This window comes from Atractosteus spatula, chromosome 24 (assembly GCF_055471065.1).
Source record: "Atractosteus spatula isolate fAtrSpa1 chromosome 24, fAtrSpa1.hap1, whole genome shotgun sequence".
NCBI classification, from domain to species: domain Eukaryota; kingdom Metazoa; phylum Chordata; class Actinopteri; order Semionotiformes; family Lepisosteidae; genus Atractosteus; species Atractosteus spatula.
In genome coordinates this window covers 10,031,829-10,059,675 of record NC_142729.1, presented here as the reverse complement: position 1 = coordinate 10,059,675, position 27,847 = coordinate 10,031,829, and the positions used below count along the sequence as shown (strand labels likewise).

The window sequence follows — 27,847 nt, the reverse complement described above, 5'->3', positions numbered from 1 at the left end:
CTTCCCAAATGAGGCCCCATTTCTCTGTTCATCTCTGTGGTGCAGCCACAGAGAAACTATTCATGCAAGATGATTTAAGGTTTCCTAGGACAGCTCCCAAAGGGGGATGCACTTAGCTAAGTCTGGCTATCATGATCAATGGTCATCCACTGGCGCCTATCAGTCTAGGGAGTGCCGGATGGACATCTGGACTGCATTACTAAGTGTCAGGACTAAGTGACTCATATCTCACCTTGATCAACCAATCAGGGACTGGTAGGGCTGAGTAACCCACGTGGGACTCTGATGCCCATGGAACTTTCAGCCAATCAACAAGCTGAAGTTCCTCCAGGTAAAAACAGGCAACACAGGCCTGGAGATTCAGATTCAACAAGATTCAGATTCAACAAGATTCAGATTCGGGAGATTCAGTAAGATTCTGGAGAGGATTCTGTGGACTGTTCTAAAGGGAATTCAAAGGAGAATTCCAGGGCAGGACGGCCCAGGAGCAGAAGGCTCCCAAGGGCAGGACATTCTCGCAGCGCGCCTCCTGACCATCCTGAGACTCAGCCCGGACAACCACGGAACGGCCAGTGTGTCCGAGTGCCAGAACTTTCCTTTGTTCTAAGAGTCTAGAGTGGAGGTTGCCAGAGAGTAACCAGCAGCAGGCCTCGTGGACAGGTCAGAACTGTGGACAGCTGAATCACTATTCAGAACTAGCTCTTCATCAGGAACGAACCGGTCCTCTTCCTGACTTGCTGGGACCCACAGTCATCTTTTCTCCTGTGCACAAACTTTGCTAGTTAAAGCCAACACTAACTAGCCGGTCAGTGAGCATCAGCAGCGCACCGTCGCAAGCCGCACAGCACAGCCTGGCACGGAGCCAGAGAGCGCGGATTGGACAGCAACAAGCCTGCAGCTGATTGTTTGTGCCTGCAGGAGATCTGAATCCCCAGAAATTGGATGAGTATTCAACTTCAATGCATTACAGCTCGAGAATTCAATTGTTATCCCAACCAGTTGATATCAATTTAATTCCTAAGAGTTATGTACTTGTTTTGAGTATCTAATGTAGAAGTTGTAACCAAGTTCATTTATGAAACGGTCTAAATGAATGATATACTGAACGTATGTCCTCTTGATGTGTAACACTTCGTAACTGATTGAATATATACCTTTTGTATTCTGATAACCCTCTCGATAAGATCTGTTAGGTTTACATGCATATTCTATGTATTAATAAATGTATCCTCGTGTATTAGTACCTGTGTGTGTGCGTTGTTTGAGTTATGTTGCATGGTTGGATTCTAAAGCCATCAAAAGAATCAATTTTGTGATTTACTGCTACAATTAATAATTGTCTCAGTAAATGCCCAAACCCTACAGAACTGGTGCCTTCAGAGAGCCACTATGGTTACATATTTGGCTTCCCTGAACGGCTATGAAACACTACATTTATGGCGTCCCTGGGTGGGCGTGGCAAGACTGAAATGAATCAACCAAGCGGAATAATTCATATAAAACGCCGCGGGTTTCATACACGATAATACAGTGTGCTGAAAGCCGAAAGAAAAAGTTCCCCTTGCTCTTTAAGCAGTGCTTGAGTGTTTTGTGATCTTTTGCAATCTACCGGGTTGATTGCATACTTGATCTTGTGGTTTTCTGTGGTAAAACTGTGATTTCGTACTTAAAAGTAATACTCTTTAAGTTTAACGATGGTTGCTAAAAGGTCTGAATTCGAGTCGCTATTAAGCACTCTCTCTAGCAGCGACAAGTCTGACCACGATCTCTTCCATATCTCCGTCAGCGGAAAAGCTAGAAGAATAAATCTCCATTCTCTGAGAGAGCTAGCGAAGGACATAGAGAGATTTGACCCCGCAGTGTCAGAGAATAATATCGAGAGTTATATTCAGGACCTCAGGTATACCCTGCAGTACCTGCCAAACGCCACAGAACAGGAGAAAGTGTTTCTGGTCAGGAAAACTACCAGCAGAGCTGTACATGAGTGGATGGCTAGGCAGATGAAAGAAGTCTGTAATGACTTTGAGCAGCTATGTCAAGCACTTATCGAAGAATACAGTGCGTTTATTGACCCGACTGCCGCGATAGCCGCCGCCCTTAACATTAAGCACGAGAGAGCAGAGTCCCCTCGCGAATATTACGAGAGACTTAGACGAACTTATTTTGCAGGGCGAAATTATGAGGGTTGCGAAGAGAACACACATTTCAAGGGTTTATTCATTGCGAATCTCCACCCGTCAGTCAGAAAGATGATCTTAATGCATACAGATGCACAGACCATGAAAATGACTGATATTAAGAGATTCGCGCAGAAAGCCTGGGAGTATGATGTCCAAAGTCGCTCTGAGCAAAAAGCTGCTAAAGCGACTGTGTTCGCCGTCAGAGCCAGCAGGGTTAATTCCCCCCTGCTCGAAGGAGCACAGGCTCCTGAGCTGGCTAAGCCCCGTTCCAAAGCACTCACACAGGACCGCACCCAGCGTCCTAAGTGCCATGAGAACACCGGGGAAGGGAAAGGGCTAGAAAAGGCTGAACAAAAGGATTCAGTAGCCGCCCGCCTGGCCAGGCTTGAACAAGCTTTATTAGGACAGGGACAACCGCTCCCCAAGGCTGCCGGAAGCGTGAATGAGCTGATACTCTCCACTGGAGGAGGCGGAGACCCGCCCCCTCTCCCTCCCTCAGTCTATCTGATTGAGCGGAAGGGTTCCTGCCTGGATGAGGTCAGCCACTCCCAAGCGAGTGCTGACTCCACCCCTGAAGTCACAGAGCAGGCAGTAAAACACAGAGGAAAAGCACGAAGCTTTTACCTCAAGGCTGCCATGGGAGATGTCTTACCCAGTGAGACACTGATTGACACTGAGGTTGAAAGGTGTTTGATGTCACACGGCAAGCTCAAACGGGTAGAAAAAGAAAAGGGTATGCGACTCAGAGTGGAACCTTTGGTGGATCACCAGAAAGGCAAAGTGTGGAAACAGGTCAAGGCTCCTAAGCCTTCTGTACAGAAGGAAAGGGGGGCCAAGAGGCAGACTGTGCTTACACAGTGCCCACCGAACACAGAAGCCTATGCGGAGATTCCTTCTGTTCCCTCTGGACAAGAAATAAAAATATTTTCTTGTTCCCCGGATATACAGGGAAGTCGTGCCCTGGCCAAGGTCCCAACAGCCTCCATGCCACAGGAGCGGTGCTCCGAGCAGCCGCCTGATCCACCAGGTAAAGCACACACCTTTTACATCCCTAAAGAGGAGCAGATCTCCCCACCTGGCGATGAAAAGGAGCTTTCCCTGTGCACCCTGGCACCCAAGAGGGGTCAGGACCACCACCCTGCAGTGGTGGAAGGGATCCAGATGGCAGGAGAGCAGGTTGGTGATGTAGCCCTCGCCCTTAGCCCTGAGAGGTCCTCTATTAGTGAGGATCTGCTTGAGCAGCTGTCACAGGGCCACCGCCAGGTGCCCCTGGTGCAACATTCACAGGTTAGACAGGAGGTCCAGCTGGACGCTGAGACTACTGCGCTGTGGACACACCTGATCCCAGATGCCGATTCCCTCTGCTGTGACCCAGGGAACCTGCAGTCAGGTAACATTATTTCTCACAACTACCAGGTAGTGAGTGAGACTGACCTGATTGTTCCTGCCTCAACGGCAGGGTTGCCAACACACCCAGTCCCCCAGAAGGGACAGGGAATGAAAGCCGAGCCGGTTTTCTTACAGCCACCAGCTCAGTCTGTCAGTCTGAGTCTGACCAACAGTGGTTCAGCCAGACTGGAGCTGGATGGTCAAGTCACCCGCCTGCCAGTGCAGGACATCGCAAAGAGGGGTGTCAGAATCCCCGCCTGCACTGACATGGGCCTGGTGGGTGATAGTAAGTTCAAAGACAATGAACTAGCTATCCCAGTGCTGGGGCAGCTCCCTGAACCCCTAGCGAGGGAAGGGGGGAGCGAGCAGATGTCCTACACCCACGCTCAGCGAACGATTGTAAACATGCCGATAGAGGGATTCCTCAATCAGGAAGTGTGCAGGGTGGACCTGAACAGTGAGAATGGGGTAACAATCTCAGATCACTCAGGTGCTCCAGATGACCACTCAGCCGAGGGTCAGGCATGCTCCACCGCTGCACCACCCCCTGCAGGGTTCCTAGAGCACAGGCATGAACAAATCAAAAAAGCAGATGCCCTGGAAATGGAGGAGCAGCATCAGCAGCTGTGTCAGATCTCCCCAGATTTCCAGGATGTTGGTGCCCAAGATGCCACATGGCATACTGAGAAAGACACCATGTACACGCTGCGCCAGCTTAGAAAGGCAACAGTCACTCAGAAGGAGATGACTGGGATCAGCCACCCGAAAAGACTTTTGGGAAGACTGATTGCTGCCGCCACTGTTGCACGTTTGCTTTTTCTGGTAGGTTTGTGTGCTGCTGGCACTCTCATCCTGACTGCCCCAAGAAGGCAGGTGTCAGAGATGCCAGAGGGTAGTGACAGACTGTATCGACAGCAGCAAAAGTTGGAAAGCTTAGGGAAAACCCTACAGGCAACTTCCTATGCAACAGGGTTAAACCTTATTCCCCAACCAGTGGACATGATTGTTGGTGTTATACAGTGGGTTTATGCTTGTGTGCAACAGGCCAGAATGTTGACACAAGACCTGTTAAGGGAGTTTAGTGCCACTGTAGCCAGTCTAACCACGGCACAAATCCCAACCCACTCGATTCCACTCTTCTCAGTAGAGGAGTATGTGACATTAACCCCATCGCTCATAGCTCACCCAGAAGGCAATCCAAGATTGAATTCGGTTCCAAATCTTGAGATGGGTATGGCTACCAAAGCTATCCATTGGCTGTGTCTAAACGATTCACCAATGAAGGGTGTAAAGCTACTAATGGGCAGAGGGAGGTTAATGAACCCCATGAAGAGCAGGTGGGACGTAAATGGCTGGTCAACACACCACATTTAACTGACACTATGACTTGTGACAGGCATGATGCAGCTACCTAATAAAACAGTTCCTTTAAGTTCCTGAGGAGGCCATAGTACAGCATGGTAACTTAACACTGTACGGTCTAGAACCAGACAACATAAGACCAAACTTGAGGTCATGGATGCCTTCAGGTGCCACACTAAGGAATTGGATAGAAATCCAAGAAACAGTAAGCCCTGAAGAGGTACAGGTAGTTAGTTTGCTTTAATGGAACAAACCTCCAAACCACCCTAGCAGATACCCAACACAGGTGTTGTGGTTTATCGGGGGGCTGGGAACAGGAACTGGTGTTATTGTAACACTGCTGCCGGGTAGCTGGATCATGACTGACAGTGTACTCTGAATGATGTACTCTTACATCAAGATGTACTCCGGGTAGCATGAATGAGTCAAAGGTAGCATGCCAAAAGAAAGGAAGTGACTTCTCCCCAAATATCTACCACAGAGGTATCAGATATTGACAGTGAACTTCCTGATGTGTAATTCCTAGACTTAGATAATGTCTCCTACCGTGTTTATACATACTCCAGATGTTATTCATCCTGTTTGTATCCAATGCTGGTTCCGGTATGAATTCTCGAGGAGTAATGTAGACATTTAAGATTAATGTTCTAATGGCAAGGGACATCACTTAACTCTGTTTTGTTTTGAAGGCAACAACGCCTCAGGACCTCGTGACCTTCAAAAAGGGGGGATATGTAGCGGCGAGGCTTAATAATAAGGCAGAATTAAGTGTTTCTGAGCTTCCCAAATGAGGCCCCATTTCTCTGTTCATCTCTGTGGTGCAGCCACAGAGAAACTATTCATGCAAGATGATTTAAGGTTTCCTAGGACAGCTCCCAAAGGGGGATGCACTTAGCTAAGTCTGGCTATCATGATCAATGGTCATCCACTGGCGCCTATCAGTCTAGGGAGTGCCGGATGGACATCTGGACTGCATTACTAAGTGTCAGGACTAAGTGACTCATATCTCACCTTGATCAACCAATCAGGGACTGGTAGGGCTGAGTAACCCACGTGGGACTCTGATGCCCATGGAACTTTCAGCCAATCAACAAGCTGAAGTTCCTCCAGGTAAAAACAGGCAACACAGGCCTGGAGATTCAGATTCAACAAGATTCAGATTCAACAAGATTCAGATTCGGGAGATTCAGTAAGATTCTGGAGAGGATTCTGTGGACTGTTCTAAAGGGAATTCAAAGGAGAATTCCAGGGCAGGACGGCCCAGGAGCAGAAGGCTCCCAAGGGCAGGACATTCTCGCAGCGCGCCTCCTGACCATCCTGAGACTCAGCCCGGACAACCACGGAACGGCCAGTGTGTCCGAGTGCCAGAACTTTCCTTTGTTCTAAGAGTCTAGAGTGGAGGTTGCCAGAGAGTAACCAGCAGCAGGCCTCGTGGACAGGTCAGAACTGTGGACAGCTGAATCACTATTCAGAACTAGCTCTTCATCAGGAACGAACCGGTCCTCTTCCTGACTTGCTGGGACCCACAGTCATCTTTTCTCCTGTGCACAAACTTTGCTAGTTAAAGCCAACACTAACTAGCCGGTCAGTGAGCATCAGCAGCGCACCGTCGCAAGCCGCACAGCACAGCCTGGCACGGAGCCAGAGAGCGCGGATTGGACAGCAACAAGCCTGCAGCTGATTGTTTGTGCCTGCAGGAGATCTGAATCCCCAGAAATTGGATGAGTATTCAACTTCAATGCATTACAGCTCGAGAATTCAATTGTTATCCCAACCAGTTGATATCAATTTAATTCCTAAGAGTTATGTACTTGTTTTGAGTATCTAATGTAGAAGTTGTAACCAAGTTCATTTACGAAACGGTCTTAATGAATGATATACTGAACGTATGTCCTCTTGATGTGTAACACTTCGTAACTGATTGAATATATACCTTTTGTATTCTGATAACCCTCTCGATAAGATCTGTTAGGTTTACATGCATATTCTATGTATTAATAAATGTATCCTCGTGTATTAGTACCTGTGTGTGTGCGTTGTTTGAGTTATGTCGCATGGTTGGATTCTAAAGCCATCAAAAGAATCAATTTTGTGATTTACTGCTACAATTAATAATTGTCTCAGTAAATGCCCAAACCCTACAGAACTGGTGCCTTCAGAGAGCCACTATGGTTACATATTTGGCTTCCCTGAACGGCTATGAAACACTACATATATTATATATGAGAGACATTACAGTATGTGTGAAATATATTTTTCATAATCAAAATTGAAATTGTTTCCTAATTATTAGTTACTGAAATTTGCATTAAATTATGTACATTAAGTGTATATTATGTTATACATCTGTTTTTATTTTCAACTACCAAAATTTTCCTTTAGTTGTAAAATTCTATATGAAGTGGATTTAAATATGCATAGTAGAGAAACAGATTAAATGAAGCAATTCTTTCACTAACATCTAAAGGACCATAATCGTCTATCAATTGTCTTTGGCCATCAGGTAACATATTTGGAAGACATACAGTACCACACATTTAGAGTGGCTGCATCTGTGCAATCTAACCACTGAGTCACCATGTCACTCACATTAACCCCATGTGAAACAAAAGTAAAAATAAGAAAACTGCAGTAAAATATAATTAAAGGTATGCACAGTATATGAATGTGTAGGATCTATTTTTTACATATTATTGTGCTCTTTACCATTTTCATGTTACTGAAACATATCTTTCTATATTCAGTTTCAATTCTCTAATCAGAGATCAATCTAGTAAATATGTAGTCTACTCACCTGAAACACACAGTCCAAGAGCAAGTTTAAGCACCTCCAGTTCTATTGACAATTTAACAGTGAAAATAAGCTGTAGCCTGTCTCCTCCAAACAGGTACAGAGTACACAGGGAGTGGCTGATGAAACAGTTTCCTTTCAAAGGTCACTCTTGGAAGAGCAGGCATACTGTAATTATCTTCACCACTTTAATACACCAGAGCAGAAGAGCAGACAAAGGTAAGAGTTCATTCTTTAAAAAATGAGAAAATTAGAATTAGAGTGATAAAAGAGAGGATGCCATTTGCACATTTGGTTATTTGTTTTCATTTCAGTAGCTAATAAAGTCAAAGATCTGATTCAGTTGTTCCACTGTTGCACAAACTGTGCACAGAAGTGCTTGATTTTCTCTCTTTTACATAACCACCTCACTGTTTGCATTTGAGTCCTCTAATTTGTGTTTCACCGTTCATTCCGAAGACATCCTCTGGATTGAATTTGTCCACTCATAAACTTCTCACTTACAGACTAAAAATAATCTGTTCCTGTCAGTGTAGGACTTCACTTTGATCACAGAAATGTATTTTGATGTTCAATCTCACTTTTACAGTTATGGTCTAATATTTGACTACACAGGATTCATTAAGTAACGTAAACAATATTTGCTTTGTACAAATTTGTTATTATTTCATGTCATATCTCTTTTCCATGTATATTGGAAAGATCATACAAATTATATTTCTCTACAAAACGTCTTCATTAAAACAGCGTGTTTAAAAAAAGTGTTGGTAAATTCTACTTGCTGTAATGTATACTTAGCAATTTATGGTGCCAACCTATTCCAAAACATCAGAATAGTACCTAAATTGGTTACTTGTTAATGTCTTGTTATGAGAACTTGGAACAAATCTGAGACTTTTACTCATGTTTTACATGTGTTTTATTGGGAATTTAGTTTCACTTTCACTTTTAACTTATAAGCAGAAATTGTAGAACTAATTGTTTCCTGATATTGTCTAGAAGATGTATATGGTGTTTGAATATACAGGTCACTATTGATAAATTTGTGAAAAGTGAAGGGCAGAGAGACATGCTATACCGCGGGTTTAATTTAGATATGTTTGGTATGTAAAGTTATTCATGGGAATTATTTGGTTTGGTTTGATAAAGTGAAATTTATTTGGTAAAATATATTCCTCTTTAAAAATATACCATTGTAGTTTGCGGCTTTACAATCTGCCTGAAGAGAGGTTGGCCTGTTCGAAGTCCATTATATACATTGCACTGGCCCGATAGACGCAGCTACCAGGAGACTGGAGACTGAATCCAGGTGCATGAAAAAGGCAGAGCAGGCAGGCAAAAGCAAAACTACAATTTTTAGACATGATCCAGAGGCACAGTCAATCCGCTAAATTTATGGCTCTTCCTCCTTCCTGATGCTGTTTCCCTTGTTTATCATACTGTATGCTGTGTTTCGTCACTGTTCCCATAACACATTAAATCACATTACATTTGCCTCTTCTGTGACTGACTCTTCTGCAATTCAGGACCAACTATTTGACCCCTGTCAATATTTCTTAGATCTCTCATGTTGCTTTAGAAGCTCACATATTAAAGTACTGTTTCCACAGCAAAAACACATTGGTAATTCATTTTGAAATTAATATGAAACACGTGTAGAATCCTTTTTAGCTGTAATAAAAATATTTCAGATTACAAGTGTTGTTTTCATTAGTTGTTTCCATCATTTTGTCCACCTTCTGTACATTAGCAGGTGCAGTATGAGCTTTTTTCTTTCTCACACGTTTGTATTGTCAATGTTGCCTTGTACATTAAAGTGAAACAAGTGAACTCAAAACCATTTCACAGGAAGTCCTTCAGCACAGTGTAAATGAGTCTTTATCAGCCTGTCCTTCTTTCAGTTACTCCTGATTTAATAAAAAACATAACATTAGTGAAACAGAAAGTATATTTCTGTTATTTCACCATTAAAAGTCAAGCAAGAGAGATGCAATTTGGTAAACGTAGAGAGGGAATAAAGTTTCTCCTACAAATATACTGAAGTGCGGTAACTGTAGAAGGTGGCTGGGGGGGAGGGCAAGAGGTTTTACCAGAAGCTCTGAAGTCACACAGAGCTGCAGGGATGGGCTCACAGTGCATTCAGGATTAAAATGGTGGAGAGTGAAACTGCTGACTGTGATGAATAAGCTTCAGTGTTTTTATAGACAGAGTAATAATATGTACTTTATTATGTCCATAGTTGTGTGACCTCTGTGTGCAATAGTAGTCATTCATATGATTTCAGAAATAAATACCTTTGTCTATGTAAGATCCCTCAGTCAGGCAGTGAATAAAAAGATTCAATCCTGGAGACTAAGGAGCCTTCAGAACAGCTCAGGGAAACTGTTGTAGAAAGACACAGACAGGCTGCACACGGGTCTCTGTGGAACAGCACTGTCTGCATCCACCCAGTCACAGGCTGTTTCCTGCTCTCAGTCCATGTGCAGACATCACTTTGCATTCCTCTTCAAATACTTAGGAACCTGGGGAAATTTCAAATGCTTATTTTTTCATCACTCTCAGAATAATAGTAATAATGTAACTTTATAAAACAGTTTCCACCCACTTCTTGGAATTGGAGACTTTTTTCAGTCCAGTTGTAGGAATGTGAGCAAAGCACGATTGTTGTTTCGGCCACTGCTCAGAAGTGAAGATTTTGCACTTATTACGTCAAGTTATGTGTTGCTGTGCAATGTCCTTGGTTAAAAGGAGATTTTGAATGGCAGTCCTACCATAAATATCAGCTTTGTGAAGCTTGTGATGTGCAGTATTTGATGAGACTGGATCACTGAGCTGTAGATTCTGTTCTGTGGTAATTTTTGAGACTTTTGTTTTGTTGTTTTTAGTAACTATCTTTTTAATTGACCATTAGCCCTGTAGGTACAGTAAGCTTTGAACAGTTACCATTGTTCCTCCTTCCTGAGGCTGTTTTTCTTTGTCGCACACTGTTATGGTTTTCATCACTGTTCCCCTTGACACATTTAATCGTTTCATCACTTCTCTGAGTGATGCACCTGCAATTTGGACACAAACTATTTGAGCACTGTCAAATTTGTTTGTCTCTTTAGAAACTCCCACATTAAAGTGTGGAGGCACCAGGTGGCTGGTGACAACCGATGTTTTTTTTGTTGTTGTTATTGATTTGTGTGTGACAATTCAAAGGGGATGCACATGACAGTTCCTCCAGGGTATCAGCTGAAGTGCAGGGCTTCTGTTAAGAGAAAATAAAAGATTTTGTGGAAGCACCAGGAGGCTGGTGACAACCGATGTTTTTTTTGTTGTTGTTCTTGATTTGTGTGTGACAATACAAAAGGGATGCACATGACAGTTTTTTTTTATAAGACTGCTTTTAAGGCAGAAATGCATTGTTGATTCATGTTGAACTTAACATGGAAGATGTGAAGAATCCATTTTAGCTGTCATTTAATTGTTTCAATTTACAAGTGCTTTTTAGCTATGTCTTTCCATTATTTTGGTCATCCCCCAGGCATTTGGAGGTGCAGTAGATGAGTTCTTCTATCTAACACAATGTGTTTGTATTGTCACTGTTGCCTTATACTTTAAAGTAGGAAAAATGTACTCAAAACCAGTTCACAGGAAGGCCTTCAGCACGGTGTATCTGAGTCTGCCTTTATCAGCCTCTCTTTCCTTCAGTGGTTTTCAATTTAAAAATGAAACTTTAGTGAAATAGAAAGTATGTTCCTGTTACGTCTCCATTAAGAGTCAAGCAGAAGAGACAAAATTAGGTACAAGTAAAGAGGGAAAAAATACTCTTGTATTAAAAACACACTGAAGTGCTGTAATTGTGGAAGGTGGCTGGTGAAGAGAACAAGAGTTTGGACCAGCAATCAGACTTTAGTCCACTGTCTTAGAGTCTATAGGGGTTTTGTTATTTTACTGATACAATTATTAATTGTAGCAGTAATCACGAGGTGGTTCGTTATTGGTTTTAGACAATCAATCGTCAGAACAACTAGCAACACACACACACATAGATTCAATACAGGAGATACATTTATTAAACATAAATTGTGCACCAAACATATATCAGTCTGCATGGATACAGGCTGCAGACTTTACTTTGAGAGTTATCAAAAATACAAGGTACTTGTATATAATCTCGAAGAGATGCAAACACAAAGAGATACACAACAGAGAATATACTTCAATATACCGTTTGGCTATACCATATCGCTAATCAGTGTCATTACCCACTGTTACACTAGACTTGGAAGTAAATACATTACTCATGAATTAAATTGATAACAACTTGTGTTGAGGTGATGATTCAATTCTCGAGATGCAATGTAGAACATGAGGTTTATTTTTCCACTGTGTATGGGTTTGGATTTCCCGGCACAAACACCAAAACCAGCTGACAGGCTCTGTTGCAAACTCTGTCCCAGCAGTCGTTCAATAGGCGTTGTCTCAGCGTCCTCTGGCTACCAGCCAACCAGTCAAGCTCGGAGTAGGATGGACGGAGGAATCTAACTGCGGCGCGCAGTGCAGTCATTTCTCCCAGGGGTCTACTAGTGGTCCGGCTGACTAGTAGAAAGTCCCTATGCACGGACTGTGACCATGGGTCCTTGGAACCGGCCCAGTGCTGCTTCTGAATAAACTATTCAGGTTGTCGACGAGGGTCCAACTGTAGGCTGCCATTGATCAAGCGGAGCATTCACGTTGGTCGTTGCAGGATTCTGAGTACATACGGGATCCTCGGCCTCAAGCTTAGAACAAAGTCCAAGTCGCAGTGCAGACAACACCAGTTGTCACGTGATTGTCTCTGAGAGTGCACGAAAATGGCCAAGGAAAGCCCCGACCTGAGCTTGTGCTACCTTTTTGACCAAGACACAGATTTGTGATGATTGATTGAGAGTTTGGAGGGCATTAGAGACCCAGGTGGTGTTGCCACGCCCCGCAAGTCCCTGATTGGTTGACCAAGGTGAGAGATGAGTCACTGATCCCTGACACCTAGGACTGCAATCCAGATGTCCTCTGGCATTCCATAGACAGATAGGCTCCAAGGATGACCATTGATCATGATGGCCAGGCTTAATTAAGTGCATCCCTGTTTGGGAGTTTTACCTTATCAAAAGAAAACACCTTAAATCAGCCTGCATGAATAGCTTCTCTGTGGCTGCACCACAGAGATGAAGAGAGAGGGAGATGGGGCCTCATTTAGGAAAGCACAGCAACGCTTAATTCTGTCTTATTAACAAGAATTACCGCTACAAGTCTGAGAGCCTGAAAACACTTTAGAGTAAGCTGCACAAGCAGAAGGACTTAAGGGGAAACTTCACACCACCCTGGGTGAGTTTCTCAACAAAGAATATGTCAGAAAGAGGCACTGTTTCACCTCTCTTCTGTACTGGTACAGCATTGTCAAGTGGTAGTTTCTGACAAGGATCCTTGTCTGCAGCCGAGTGCAGGACTCCTGATCTGAAGACACAGAGAGCTGCCGAGATGGGTTCACAGTGTATTGAAGTTCAAAATGGCGGAAAGCGGAAGTGCTGACTGTGGTGGAGAAGATTGCATAGAGTGCTTTTATTCAGCTCATTCTACAAGTACTAAGAACCTTGAGATTTTTGCACTTTTGCAAAAGAGGAAAAGGATAATTAATATGATGAGAAAAATTACAAAGTCATGATTGCATAAGTTTTCAAACCCTTATAGAGGAAACATAAATTCATTTGTGTGTACAAATAATGCTTACCTAATAGTTTTGAGGCCCTTGTTTGTAATAATAGTCATACACATAATTTCAGAAATAAATACATTTGTCTCTGTAAGGCCCCTTAATGGGGCAGTGAATATAAATAAAAGATTCAATCCTGGAGACTAAGGACCTTTTAGAACAGCTCAGGGATACAGTTGTAGAAAGACACAGACAGGCTCCACACAGGTCTCTGTGGAACAGCACTGGCTGCATCCACCCAGTCACAGGCTGTTTCCTGTTCTCAGTCCATGTACAGATTTCACCTTGCATTCCTCTTCAAACACTTAGGAACCGGGGGAAATTTCAAGTGCTGATTTAATAATCGCTATCAGAACAATACTAAGAATGTAACATTATAAAACAGTTTTATGCCCCCATAGAGAAACAGTTGGTGATATGAATGTGAATATATCATTTTATATTTGATAAATGTCAGAATATACATCAGTTTGATAATATGTATTTTTCTCATGAATAACATTGGAATTAATGTGTCTGTGTTCTTAATGTACAGTACAGTCTGTGAGAGTGTGTTCGTGTTGTTAATGTGCAGCACAGTGTGTGAGTGTGTCAGTGTTGTTATTGTGCAGTACAGTGTGTGAGAGGGTGTCAGTGCTGTTAATGTGCAGTACAGTGTGTGAGAGTGTGTCAGTGTTGTTAATGTGCAGTACAGTGTGTGAGAGGGTGTCAGTGAAGTTATTTAACTGTGCAATAGTGCTGTAGCAGTGTTAGATTAGAAGAGATGATACTAAACAAACTATTTACTGTGAAATAATGTGAATCCATATTGTACTCATAGTCAGCTCAACTGATCATGTGGGTAATTAAGGTAATTTTACATAATGTAGGTTACATTGAGTGACTTGATAGTTAGTGTGTGTTGTCCAGAGTGGGTTGCGTGGCAGAGGGACCCTCCCCCTGGCAATACATTGGTATCAGGGAAGTGAGTGGGGTCTATCTAGCTGCACCCTCTGGGAGATAGTGGAGTGGTGGCTGGGCACAGCTGTGAGTTCACAACCTAAGGACGTGAGAGTGAGGCACCAGAAAGGTTGTGAGTGTGTGTTAGAGAGGGACAGTGTGTTGTGTCTCTGCACGGTGTGTAGTGCAGAAGAAGACTCGGTGATGTAGCGTGTGTCTGTGTAACCCAACCTGGTGGCATCGGGAGAGGACGTCAAGGCTGGAGGTGGACCTGGGAGTCCGAGGTACAGGTTGTGAGTGAAACAGTGGTCTAATGGAGTAGGAGCAGGAGGCTCCATGATGGTGTCTGGGAGCCGGAGGTTCCTAAAAGTAAGGACAACAGGATGAACTTGGTGAACTTGAGACTCTGAAGTCAAAGGGGCCAGAATTAATGGTATGTGGAGGAACAAGTAATAGGTTTATTCCATGCTGAAAAAATAAGAAAGAGAACACAACATTTCGGCCATCGAGCCTTCTTCAGGTGTGAGAGAGACAAGGCAGTATGAAAAGGTAATGTAGCAGGAGAACAAAGGCTGGGAGGGAGGAGGAGACAGAAAGAGAGGCCAATCAAGAGGTGTGAAGTCAGAATAGGTGCAGAGAGGTGTGAAAAGAAACTTCCAATGAATGGAGAAAATTTAAAAGAACAGTAGTCTGTCATTAAGAGAAGGGAGAAGGTGTGATCCTAGCTGCAGAATTATTTTGGTTTCGGTGGTCTTTCTGATGTATGAGTTCTGAAAACCGTCTTTGAGAACACAGATGGAAAGATTAGAGTGGTCGTGGCCGTCAGAGGTGAAATGAGAAACAATGGGCTTGGAGAGATCTTAAATCTTTACAGTCTCCGAGTCTCCTTCCTGTTTCTCCAATGTTGATGGCTGGGGATTTACTGCAAGAGATACAGTAAATAAGATTGCTGGAGGTACAAGATGCCATCTGGGTGATATGGAATTGTCCTGAGGGGCCTTGAATGAGTATGGTGTTGGATGTGTACTTGCAGGTGATACAGCGAGCTCTGTTGCAAGGGAAAGTGCCTGGTGTGGATGGTTGTTGAGGGCGGTCAAGGGAGCTATGAACAAGGAGGTTACGCAGATTAGGCGGTTGGTGGTATGAGATGATGGGACGATCAGAAAAGAGGGACCCAATGGAGGGATCATCCTGTAGGATGGAAAAGTTGTGGTTAATAGTCCTGGGGATAGGAAGTGTGTTAGGGTGGTAGGGAAGCACCAAAGGAATGTGGTTGTTACGGCGGGAGTTCCTGATCAGGTTAATGGTCCGAGGGGTGTTTTTGGCTCAGGCAAAGGCCCTGTCAATCACGATGCTGGGGTATCCTCTGTTGATGAAAAAGGAATACATTTTGAGGGCTTGGTTCTCAAAGTCGATGTTGTTGCTGCATAATCGTCGTAGCCTAAGGAACTGTGAAAAAGGGAGAGAGTTTTTAGTGTGTTTGGGGTGAAATGAGCTTTACAGGAGGTAGCTGTGTGAATCCATGGGTTTGTAATAAACCAAAGTGGAAAGTCGGGGGTAGTTAATGGAGAAGTTGATGTCTAGAAACGGAAGAGTAGCGGAAGATATGTGAACTGTATATTTTAGGGACGGGTGGAAGTTGGTGAAATGGTGCAGGAAGCATGTGACGGCACTGACGCAATCATCAATATATCACTTGTAAAGGTCAGGGACATAGCCAGTGTAGGAAGCGAAGAAGCATTCTTCTACCCAGCTGACAAAAATATTGGCATAGCTGGGTCCCATTCTGCTGCCCATGGCAACTCTACAAACCTGTTAGTAAAAAAGATTATTGAAAGAGAATGCGTTCAGTGTGAGGACCAATTCTGCAAGGCGTACCAGGGTGTAGGTGGGTGGATCAAGCACTGTGCATTTGTCCAGCGTGTGCTTGAAGACTGTAAGGCCGTCATTATGGGGAATGACGGTGTACAAAGATGTAATGTCTATGGTAAAAATGTAGCATTCAGTGCCCTGAAATTGGAAATCAATAAAAAGTTGGAGCCTGTGGTTGGTGTCTTTGATGTAGGAGGGATGACCTTCAACCAGCGGTCTCATGAGGCTGTCGAGAAAGGCTGAGATGTAAGTAATTGGACAGTTACATGCTGATATGATGGGGTGTCCAGGGGTGTCCAGTTTGTGGATTTTGGGGAGGAGGTAAAACTGAGATACCTGCGGATGTTCCATGATGAGCCGGTTCGCCTTCTGGGGGAGCTCCTGCTTGGTCTACCTGTTGCCTTGTTCTTTGATCATCTGTTTTGGTTGGGGAGCTTCAGCTGTTCGAGCTCTTTGTGCCTGTAACCTTGCTTCTCTTTGTTCTTCTGTTTCTAATAGGTGTGCTGCTTTGAATTTTGAAGCATCTTTGGTGGACCTACCCAATGACCCAGACCTCTTCTTGGGTGGCATGTTTTGATCTATCTAATTTTATTAAATGGTTTATTAGAAGGTTTAAATTCCAGGTGCTTTATAGATATAGAGAGATTAACACAACAACACAATTATTTGTGAGTTTGTGCTGAGTGATATTGGATAACATGCCACCGCCTTACATAATAATACGCTGGACAAACATTCAAGGTCAAATTCTTCCATGAAAGGGGTACTTTAAACAGGAGATGACGGCAGCAAAAAATTTTGGCTTTAAAGCCCTGGCCAAATACGAAGACAGTATGTACAGTTATAATTCAAACTGAATTAAAAACTACACATCCCAGGTAACATGGTGGTGCTTGTGATCATTGCGTTTAACCAATGAAACAGGGCGAAACATCAGTCACATGACTTTGGGGCTGAGTTTCGAAAGCTTAACCTATCAGCAACAAAGCGAAATTTACACGATAGGCTATCTCAAACTGTCAGTTACACAGCTGTGTATGTCGCTTAAGCCATTTCTATTTGGCATTTTAGTTATGGAGGCGGGAAGACACCCCCCACCCCTCTGGGTGCCCGGCTTGTCGCCATCTTTAACCGTTCCGTGTACGAATCGCAGCAGGGAGAGACACGTATGAAAAAAAGTTAATCCCAGCTACTTATTCAAATATATTTTGTGGTAAAGGGGAGCAAATGCGCACTTTTTTTGCAACAGAAATACACAGAGAAAATAAATCCTTTCTGACATCTCAAATCAGTTTCAATCAAGCTCTCCAAAATGAACAAGAAAAAGAGCATTTTCAGAGAGCAATTACACTGTGTTTATGTAGAATAAGTGATTAGATTTATGAGCAATCTAATTTCTTATTCGTTTAAAACAGTGAAATGTCAGCTGCAACAGATCGCACCAGAGACAGCACTATCTCTGCCTGTCATAGACGTTCAGGAAAGGGTGAATGAAAGAAGTGATGTCAAGTACAATAATTCGGTGATCAATAATAACAGTTGTAAGACAAAAAATCGTGAAAACGTAAGCTTTTTAAGGCTAAAACTAAAATTCAGTCTGCAAATTAAGGCAAATGAAAATTTAGGTGGGTAGCTGCGTCAGCATGCGTAGGCTGCAAAGGAACAAGTAATAGGTTTATTCCATGCTGAAAAAAAGAAGAAAGAGAACACAACGTTTCGGCCGTGGAGCCTTCTTCAGGTGAGAAGAAGGCTCCTGAAGAAGGCTCCACGGCCAAAACGTTGTGTTCTCTTTCTTCTTTTTTTTAGCATGGAATAAACCTATTAAATGAAAATTTAGGATGTTAAAGTGCTAGAGCTGTAAATGTAAAACTGCAAAAATACACATGAGCAAAAAGTTTTAGAAATGGAGCAGGTGTTACTTTGAAATAAGCAAACAAAAAAATGACTAGACATAGTGCAGAAGAGGGATGCAGGAACATTTGCAAAAACTGAGATGTGCAAACAAAAATCACAGAAAGGTGTGTTACAAAAGAACATGCAAACGAAATAGATTTGGCAAAGAGTGAAGGGCTTGAATAATTAGGTGTATTTCTGGCAGGGAGAGTATGAAGGTTTGATGGGATATAGTAAAAAAATGAACACACATAAAAAACATCAATTCTGTCAGAGAGCCTTACTGTTTATGAATTAATAGCAAAAATGGTTTCATGGAGGGCTTCTCATATAGTTGAGCATTCAGGTAGATTGCCAGACAAAAGGATTTGTAAATATATTTTGTTAAAGCAAGTCTGTTTTTTGCAACACATAAAATACATTTTTCCAAGAAAGTTTAGCCTTTGTCACTAATGAAACCAATAAATAAAGACATAAAAATAGAAATCTAAAGATTTTCTTATTCAATGTTGGTAGCAGGATGAACTGTCAGCTTGAGCTAAGTGTATATTTTGACACAGAGTTGCTGCAAGATGTTAACAGTGAAACCAGGTATTTAGAAATGACTCATTTCAAGAAGATTTTCAGAATATTTATAAATCTAGCAGGATAGAGTAAGTACAGAAAATAGGTAGTTAGATTGATCAGATTAGTATGAAAATCCATGTAGCAAAGAGGGTGTGAGACAAACTAGTATACTTAAGATCTTTTTTTTTCTGAACCAGGGAAAATCTGATTATGTTTCTCTATAACAATAATAAAAAAAACTTTATTTTATATAGCACCTTTAAAGGTAGCATCTCAAAGCAATGCAGTAGGTGTAAAAACAGTTATAAGGACCACAGATTACAAAGTAAATACATATAAGAAAGAAATTCGAAAATGAAGCAGATACAGACACTAAATAAGACTTCTGAAAAGAAAGGTTTTGAGGTTAGATTTAAATGCACTCAGGGTAGGTGACTCTGATATCACTGAGGATAGGCATACTTTCGACAATATGACAGGAGATGTTATGGACCGCAGAGGAAGATGAAATGAGGATTGTATTTTAGATTTTGTGTAGTTGCTAGCATGGAACTGTGTGTTGGATGCACATGAATTGAAGGAATGGGCAAACATAGCTGATGATGATCCAGAGCCATTTAGAGGCAATTGGTTTAAAAAACTAACTAGGTATGGATACTGATGTGCAAGAGAGGTGGAAAGGCTGTTTCCTTAAGCCACCCCTATAAAATAATTTGTCCTCAGTGAGATGCTGCCATCTCATAGTGAGGTTGTATCATTGTGCCTTTACTTCAATCCATTCTTTAATCTCTTTATCCAGTACAGAGGATTTGGATCCTATCCCAGCAAGCAATGGACGGAAGGCAGAATACACAATGGACATAGTGCCTGTCCTTCACGGGACAGACAAACAGACACAAACACACACACATCAGGGCCAGTTTTCCCATAGACCAATTAACCTACCAGTATGTTTTGGACTGCGAGAGGAAATCATATCACACATATGGAAACCCACAGAACCCAGAGAGAACATGCAAACTCCACACACACAGGACAGCAGGAATTGAACCTAGGGCCCAGTGCTGCAAGATAGCAATGCTAACCACTTGGCCACCATTAGAAATGGATGGATAGCTTAGTTATCTTTCTAGTTCACCGATTTACATGCATAATTTAATTTTGAAAGCCACTGAGACATCTAGTACTATTGTTGTATTTATGAAAACAAACATACAAAAAGCATGCTAACAACGGTGCCATCCTATTCCTTAGTTAATACATTTTATTTTTATAAACAGTTAAAATTGTTAGCAAAATATTTTGAATTATATTTTACCCTATTTTTTCTTTAATTTTGTATTTAACTTATTTTCGGTTAAGTTTTAATCAGATTTAATGTATATTTGAACAAAGAAAACATATTTTTACAAGATGCGGGAAAAAGTGCAACAATTTATTACAGTGCTAAATTTAATATTATTAATTAGTAATAGTTTATCCTAACACCTAACTTTCTTAATTAGATGTATTTAAAACAATGAACTAAGTGTAACATAACATTCAGAAATACAATTGAGAATAGTTTTCTGGTGTTTGTATAGATGAAACTTTTCTAAAATGTAAAACAAAATTAAAGACGATTAAAATCTGTAATCTTTCCACATGCATTGTCATTAGAAAGTAAAAGTTCCTGCTTTGTCCAACGATAGTATCAAAAAGTGGTCTAAGTGATGAGAAACCTGTGCTTTATGATAATTAAGGGACTTAGAAGTCAAAGAAAATGATTTATGTTGTTTAAGTTTAAACACTAAGTTAGAATGCAGACGCAATTGGTGCCATTCGCACTCCACACTGTAAACAGTATTGTGTAATACTGAGCTCTGTCGGTGCCGGCCCGCCCATAACGGAGAGAAGTGGGCAGTACACTATTTTCAGAGCCTCTGATTGGGAAAAAAGACCTGCTGATCTGTTCTACACACCAGGAAGAGAACAGAATATGATTTTTTCTATTCGCAATTAAGAAGTAAAAACCTAACAGCGTACACAAAGATTCTAACCTGATCATGAGGAAGAAAAATCATTCGCATAAAAAGTGGTTATTAACTATTGAAACCTATTTTTATAGCTTTTAAAGTTGTGCAATGTCTAAGTTAAGCAGGAACACATCATTATATCATATTTTTTATTTCTTTTTTACAAATAAAAAAGCCGTTTGCCCAGCCTAACAATAATCGAAAATCGAATAAAACATAAATTTACCACATGCTCAGCATGTTTGGAATGTCACACGTCCACTGCTGCACTTGCGTTTTAAATCCTGTTTATCTAAAAACAATCGGGGACAGGGATTCCCCTCAGTTTGATACGGAACGTGCCGGGTTTTTAATTAAATGGCCTTTTCAGCCTTTTTTGGCCTTGAAGGTGAAAGGTTTTATGTTAAAAACCTAACCTAGGGTAAGATGTACTTGTGTGCAAAATTTCAGGTCTGTAGGATGAAAAATAAGAGCGTGCATAAAGAACATACAAACATTGTGCTTTATAGATGATGAATTTATGTAGTTTTTTATATTATAACTATAGTGAATTGAAGTCCAATTGAATTGAAGTCATATATTGGATCCCTTTATTTAGAGAATTGGAGCAGAGATGACTGTGAAGAAACCTGATACATGTGGTCAGAATTCTCAATGACAGTAACAGTCAACCCAGTGGATTTCTTCAGAATGGACAGTGAAACACGAATAAAAAGGAACAAGTGGAAACTACATGGAAGTTTATTTAAAACTGTTAACTGCAGGCACTTCTTTACATAAAGGATTGTAGTGGTGTGGAACAAGCTGCCAAGTCATGCGGTTGAAGTGATATCCTGGATTCCTTGATGAAATGGCTAGATAACATACTTAGTTCAATGACCTGAATTGCCTGCTCTCATTTGTAAATAATGTGTTAATGTTTTTCCATTTGTTTATAACATTCCCCTTTAAACAAGAGTTTGAGTGTCACTGTATTTGATGCAATTTAGAAATGGTGTCAAATATATGATGTCAGTCATAGGCACTATCCTTGTGTTTTTACAAACATTCAAATACATTTAGAAAAATCTGCTCAGTATCTACTTTTTCATGCAAAGAGATGTGTTCTATCCAGTGAACTTGACGGATATATTTTATTGCATTACTTTTTGAACTTTTTGTAGCAAGGAGCAGGGCACATGGCATTTAGTTTTGAAGGAGGGAAGACAGAGTTCTAGATCATGAAGGAAATCACATGGAGTTTCAAAAGAGAGAAGGAGTTTCAGGGCATGAAGAAGAATGTCTTATTATGAATGTTGTAGAGGGTCATGGCAAAATAAGGAGAGCTTCATGTGAAACATACACAAATCAAAAGATGAAAGAGGCAAATTAAGGTTTATTTTTTAACTTCCTTTGTTTTGGATTTCAGGCTCAAACTGGGACCTATAGAATTGACCCATGAAAGATGTCAGAAGCAGGTACAGTATTGAACTTATATTAATCTCAACAGAACCTTCTGTTTTTGACCATTTCTGTAAAGCAGGAGACTGCATTGTTAAGTCTGTTGACATTTAACTAATGGATATTCTCCAATGTACAGTATTTACTCACCCTCTGCATTAATGCCAGTTTAGTTTTCTTCAGCACTGACTAGTCAGTGAAGTTCCAGTACAGTGAATGTCCCGAGGATATTAGTTAGGGCTGTGTTACAGAAGGGGACTTGGTTCATTTTTCCAGCTTTCTATGGCAGAATATATACAGGTACCTGGTTTCAGGGTGTTAACAATAAAACAAAATAAAAACACAGGTCAGTCAGGACATTCATTGTATGGTAATGAATTGGGAATATTATACCAAGACAGTATAAAGAGCCACACATGCTTAAACATATGTGTGAGAGACCACACTATCTCACTGAGAGATGCCACTCCAGACATGCTAGTGAGGGGCAAGAAAGAGAACAGATTGAAGGCAAATGTTAATTGCAGGAGTGGACTAGTGTCTTAAGGTGCAGCTAGATGGATGTCCATGTTGTAACCAGCTGTGGAGGAGGCAGCTCTCATTCAAACCAGTGGAGAGTGAAGGGATGCAGGCTGAGAATGGTGCTGTGGACTAGGATGGACAGAAGAGTAAGCCATATGTATAAATGGTGTGTGGGCTGCTGGCATGGAGTTTTGTAAGAACTGAAACAGACTGGAGGCTTGATGCTGGGTGAATAAGAGATGAAGACAGTTCTGAACCTTGAATAGAGGAGGTAGGTTTATGAGATGGTAAATGCTGAGGATCTTAGGTATTTGAAAAGAAAAAGTGGACAAGTGCATTGCATTCACAAAAAAATCCATAAGGGGTGAAACAATGTTGTTAAAATAGGAAACAGAATGAAAAGAATGGTTTCTGGAAATAGGCATAAATGTGGAATATTATACCAGGGCATTATAAGGAGCCACACACACTTAGACTTGTGTGAGGGATGACACTATCTCACTGAGGTGGTCTTCCATAGCTGGCCTGACTAAAGTATTCTTGTCCTATAAAATCCTATAACCAAATCAAAATAAATCATAATATTTATCATAATTGCAATTATAATTACATTATTACTGTGATCATTATAATGTGAATTATAGAACTAGAAATAGAACAGTTACACCAACTTTAGATTTATTATTTGTATATTTGCTCCATGAAACAAAGAACCTTGCACCCGACATGAAACACAATCTCACTACCCTGAGATTATGAGTCTCATGGTCTACCAAGTGAGCTAGTTGGGACACGATAGTTACAAGGATGCTATAATGGCCAGGCAGCTGCAAATGAAATGCAGTTTTTTTCTTTCTTTTTAAATGTCTTGTGAAATAATTAATCGTGTCCTCTTTCAGAGATGTTTGTACAGTAATATGAAAAAGAAAGTACACCCTCTTTTAAAAAAATTCAATGGTTTTACATATCAGGGTATAAATAACATCGCATATAATATCGTCTGGTCCTCACCAACTTTTATAATTAGACAAATCTAGAATCAGATAACAGAGAACTTCATAACAGATTTCACTATGTCATTATTTATTTAACAAAAAGTAAGCCAAAATGCAGAAACCATGTGGGAAAAAATAAGTACACCCGTATTGCTTCCATAGGACTTAAGAAGGTAATTAGCAGCCAAAGCAATTGTTGCTGCTCATCAATCTAGGAAGGGTTTTAAGGCCATTTCCAAACAATTTGAAATTCATCATTCTACAGTGAGAAGGATTGTTTACAAATGGAGAACATTCAAGACAGTTGCCAATCTTCCCAGGAGTGGGTGTCCCAGCAAATTCACCCCAAGATCAGACTGTATAATGCTCAGAGAAATCACAAAGAACCCAAGAGTTACATCTAGGGATCTACAGCCCTTGGTTAACATGTTAAATGTTAAACTTAATGACAGTACGATCAGAAAAAGACTGAACAAGTATGGCTTTCATGGAAGTTTAGCCAGGAGAAAGCTCCTTCTCTCCAAAAAGAACATTGCACCATGGCTTAGATTTGCAAAGTTGCATCTGAACAAACCACAAGATTTCTGGAACAATGTACTTTGGACAGACGAGATCAAAGTGAGGATGTTTGGTCATTATGCACAGTGCCATGTTTGGCGAAAACCAAACACAGCGTCTCACCACCAGCACCTCATACGAACTGTCAAGTACGGTGGTGGAGGGGTGATGATTTGGGCTTGTTTTGCAGCACAGGACCTTGGCACTTTGCAGTCATCGAGTCGACCATGAGCACCTCTTTATGCCAAATTAATCTAGAGACAATAGTTCCGACAGCTAAAGCTTGGCCGAAATTGAGCCAATGCAACGGAACAATGATCCCAAGCACACCAGCAAATCTACAACTGAATGGCTGAAAAAGAAAATAGATAGATAGATACTTTATTGATCCCATGAGGGAAATTGCAGTGCAACAGCAGCTTTACACAGACAACACAGCCACAGTGTAACGAATGATACAATAATAATAGTACAATACTAATAATAGCACTAAAAGAGTTACTCACAGTCCAGGACACAAAAAGAACAAACTAGAATAGAACAGCACGCTGAAAAATCTTATCACACATATGAATATAAATATAGATGTAAATATAGATATAGATATAAATATAAATGTATTGCACGGGTCCCTGGCATATATTGCACAAAAACAGTTGTAAACGGGAAAAGAAAAGAAAGAGAACAGATGTAGCAGTAGATGTGTAGATGCGTTCAGTCCAGAAACAGGTCACTGTCAATGTTGCCTCTGCCCAGACGCAAGGTGGATGCGTTGTACAGTCTTATGGCAGAAGGCAAGAATGACCTCCTGTAGCGCTCCCTGTCGCACCGTGGATGAATCAGTCCATTGCTGAACATGCTCTTCATTTCCACAGGCATGTCACAGAGGGGATGGGAGACGTTGTCTATGATGGCCTCTAGTTTGGACACCATTCTCCTCTCAGCCACTACCTCCAAGGAGTCCAGGTCAGACCCAATGACAGAGCTTGCTCTCCTGATGAGCTTGTTCAGCCTTTTAGAATCCACTGCTCTAATCCCAGTGCCCCAGCATACCACTGCATAGAAAATGGCGCTCACTACCACCGACTGATAGAACATATGTAGCATCTTACTACACACATTGAAGGACCTGAGCCTCCTCAAGAAGTTAAGTCGGCTCTGTCCCTTCTTATAGATGGCCTCGATGTTCTTAGACCATTCCAGTCTATCGTCGATGTGCACTCCCAGGTACTTAAACCAGCAAGTCCACCATCTCCACGCCACTCCGTGGATGTAGACAGGAGTAGGTTTGACCTTTTTCCTCCTGAAATCTACCACCAGTTCCTTTGTCTTTGTTACATTCAGTTCCAAGTGGTTCACCCCACAGCACTCCACAAAGCTGCTGACCAGTCCTCTGTACTCCTCCTCCTGCTCACCCCTGATACATTCCACAATTGCAGAGTCATCTGAGAACTTCTGCAGGTGGCATGGCTTTGAGTTGTACTTAAAGTCCGAAGTATAGAGGGTGAAGAGGAATGGAGAAAGAACTGTCCCTTGAGGTGCCCCTGTGTTACTCACTACCTGTTCAGACACACAGTTCTGAAGTCTCACATCACATCGAAGATGCATCGACTTGCATCTCCTCGAGTTTCCTCCTTAGAAGTAAGGGCTGGATGGTATTGAAGGCACTGGAGAAGTTGAAAAACATGATCCTTACAGTGTTGCCAGCCCTGTCCAGGTCCAGGTCTACATGCTGCCCTTTGCTGTAGTCGTTGAGGACAGAGGGGTGCCCTTTCTTTGGTACCGGGACCAGGCATGATGTCTTCCAGAGCACCAGGACTCTCTCCAAGCGCAGGCTCAGGTTGAACAGTTGCTGGAGCACTCCACTCAGCTGATCAGCACAGACCCTCAGAACTCTGGGACAGATGTTATCTGGTCCTGTGGCCTTACCATGGTGCAGCCTCTTCAGCTCCTTCTTCACCTGGTCAGCCGTGATGGTCAGCCTGGCCTGGGGGATGGTGCTCATAGCGCTTTCAGTGCTGCAGGTGTTAGTCGTTAATGGTTAATAATCAAGGTATTTGAATGGCCAAGTCAAAGTCCAGACCTCAACCCCATTGAGATGCTGTAGCAGGACCTTAAGAGAGCTGTGCATAAACGAATGCCCTCAAACATCAATGAACGGAAGCAATGTTGTAAAGAAGAGTGGGACAAAATTCCTCCAAAATTATGTGAGAGACTGATAAACTCATACTGAAAACAATTACTTCAAGTTATTGCAGTTAAAGGTGGTTCTACAAGCTACTTAGTTTTCGCACATGGCTTCTGCATGTTGGCTTATTTTTTGTTAAATAAAAAATGACATAGTGGAATCTGTTATGTGTTGTTTGTTACCTGTTAGATTTACCTAATTTTAGGATCTGGCAAGGACCAGATAATTTTTTATGTCCTGATACATGAAACCATAGAATTGAAAGAGGGTGTACTTTCTTTTTCACATGACTGTATGTGCGACTGTTAAAGAATCATGTTGCACTATCCAAAGAACAACAAACGTTTTTTCTGCTTTCACATTCTTCTTTAACTCTACACTTCTCCTCACCCATGTTCACTTTCCTGTCTCTGTCTCTTACTCTTTCTCCCTGCTGTTCAGCCCCAGGTGTTGAGTTTGTGGATAATCACAGGGCCACTCTCATTCAGAGGGTGAACCCAGTTGACCCCATAGCGGATGAACTGCTCTCAGAAAAGATGATCCATCAGGAGAGCTACAACAGGGTCCATGCTGCTACAACCCATCAGGACAAAATGAGAGAGCTGTATAAAGTCCTGGATTCTGGGGGAACAACAGTGAAAAACAAGTTCTACTCAATTCTGCAAAAGAACTACAGACCTCTTGTCAAAGACTTGGGTAAGAGCACCATTCTCATTCATACTCACTCTTTTCTCTTGTTTTTTAATTCTATCCTTGCTTCTCACAATGTCATCTGTCATCATATAAAAATTCATTAGCACATAGCAAAAATGACAAACTTCACTTCCTTGCTTACTTGTATATAGTATGTAGTGTATATAGTGATTACCTGTGGATTTTACTGAATATACTACAATCACTAACAACTATTCTTGTGTTAATATTTACTTTTTACTTGTATTTAAAAAGAACTTACTGTCATTATACATAGACCTTATACAAGGTGGAACAACTATAGACAATGAGTCTCACTCATTCTCTAACTGCAAGACTCTACATGACTTAAACCAGCAAGAAAACGGATAAAGAGAAGGGAATAACAAATTCTGTTTAGCAAAAAACACAGCAAACCAAACTATGGACTTATAAAAACCCAAGGGGCAGAGGCCTTTATAAATTAGTGTGAACTGTGTGGAGGCTTCTATTTTAGAGCCGGTAAGCAGCTTAGCTGTTGATAGTGAGGGACTTGGGAAGAAGTCTATTAAGTAGCTCTAAGAGGATCTTAGGCTTTTGTTTGCTTTTGATTATTTCTTTCTTTTCACTTTAAATACAATTGTTATGGATTCGGTAAGAGGGACCGAACCAGTGAGTGAACCCACTTGCAGGAGCAAACAAAACCAAGCCGTAATCCAAAAGCAAGCCG

At 41.6% G+C, this 27,847-nt stretch overlaps 1 protein-coding gene and 1 pseudogene across 3 annotated transcripts in view; one reads left to right on the top strand and one right to left on the bottom strand.

Annotated features, from left to right (window-relative positions):
- The first annotated feature begins 7,872 nt into the window (after positions 1-7,872).
- LOC148815872 (protein NLRC3-like) overlaps positions 7,873-27,847 on the top strand; it is a 174,644-nt gene continuing 154,669 nt past the window's right edge. For all 3 annotated transcript variants that reach the window (XM_088904673.1, XM_088904672.1, XM_088904674.1), the window contains exons 1-4: positions 7,873-7,941; positions 22,151-22,199; positions 25,133-25,223; positions 26,887-27,141. In XM_088904673.1, the coding sequence (XP_088760799.1) occupies positions 26,982-27,141 (160 nt within the window). In that variant the 5' untranslated portion in view covers positions 7,873-7,941; positions 22,151-22,199; positions 25,133-25,223; positions 26,887-26,981. The remainder of the gene's footprint in view (positions 7,942-22,150; positions 22,200-25,132; positions 25,224-26,886; positions 27,142-27,847) is intronic.
- LOC148815873 (uncharacterized) lies at positions 15,256-16,397 on the bottom strand (annotated as a pseudogene).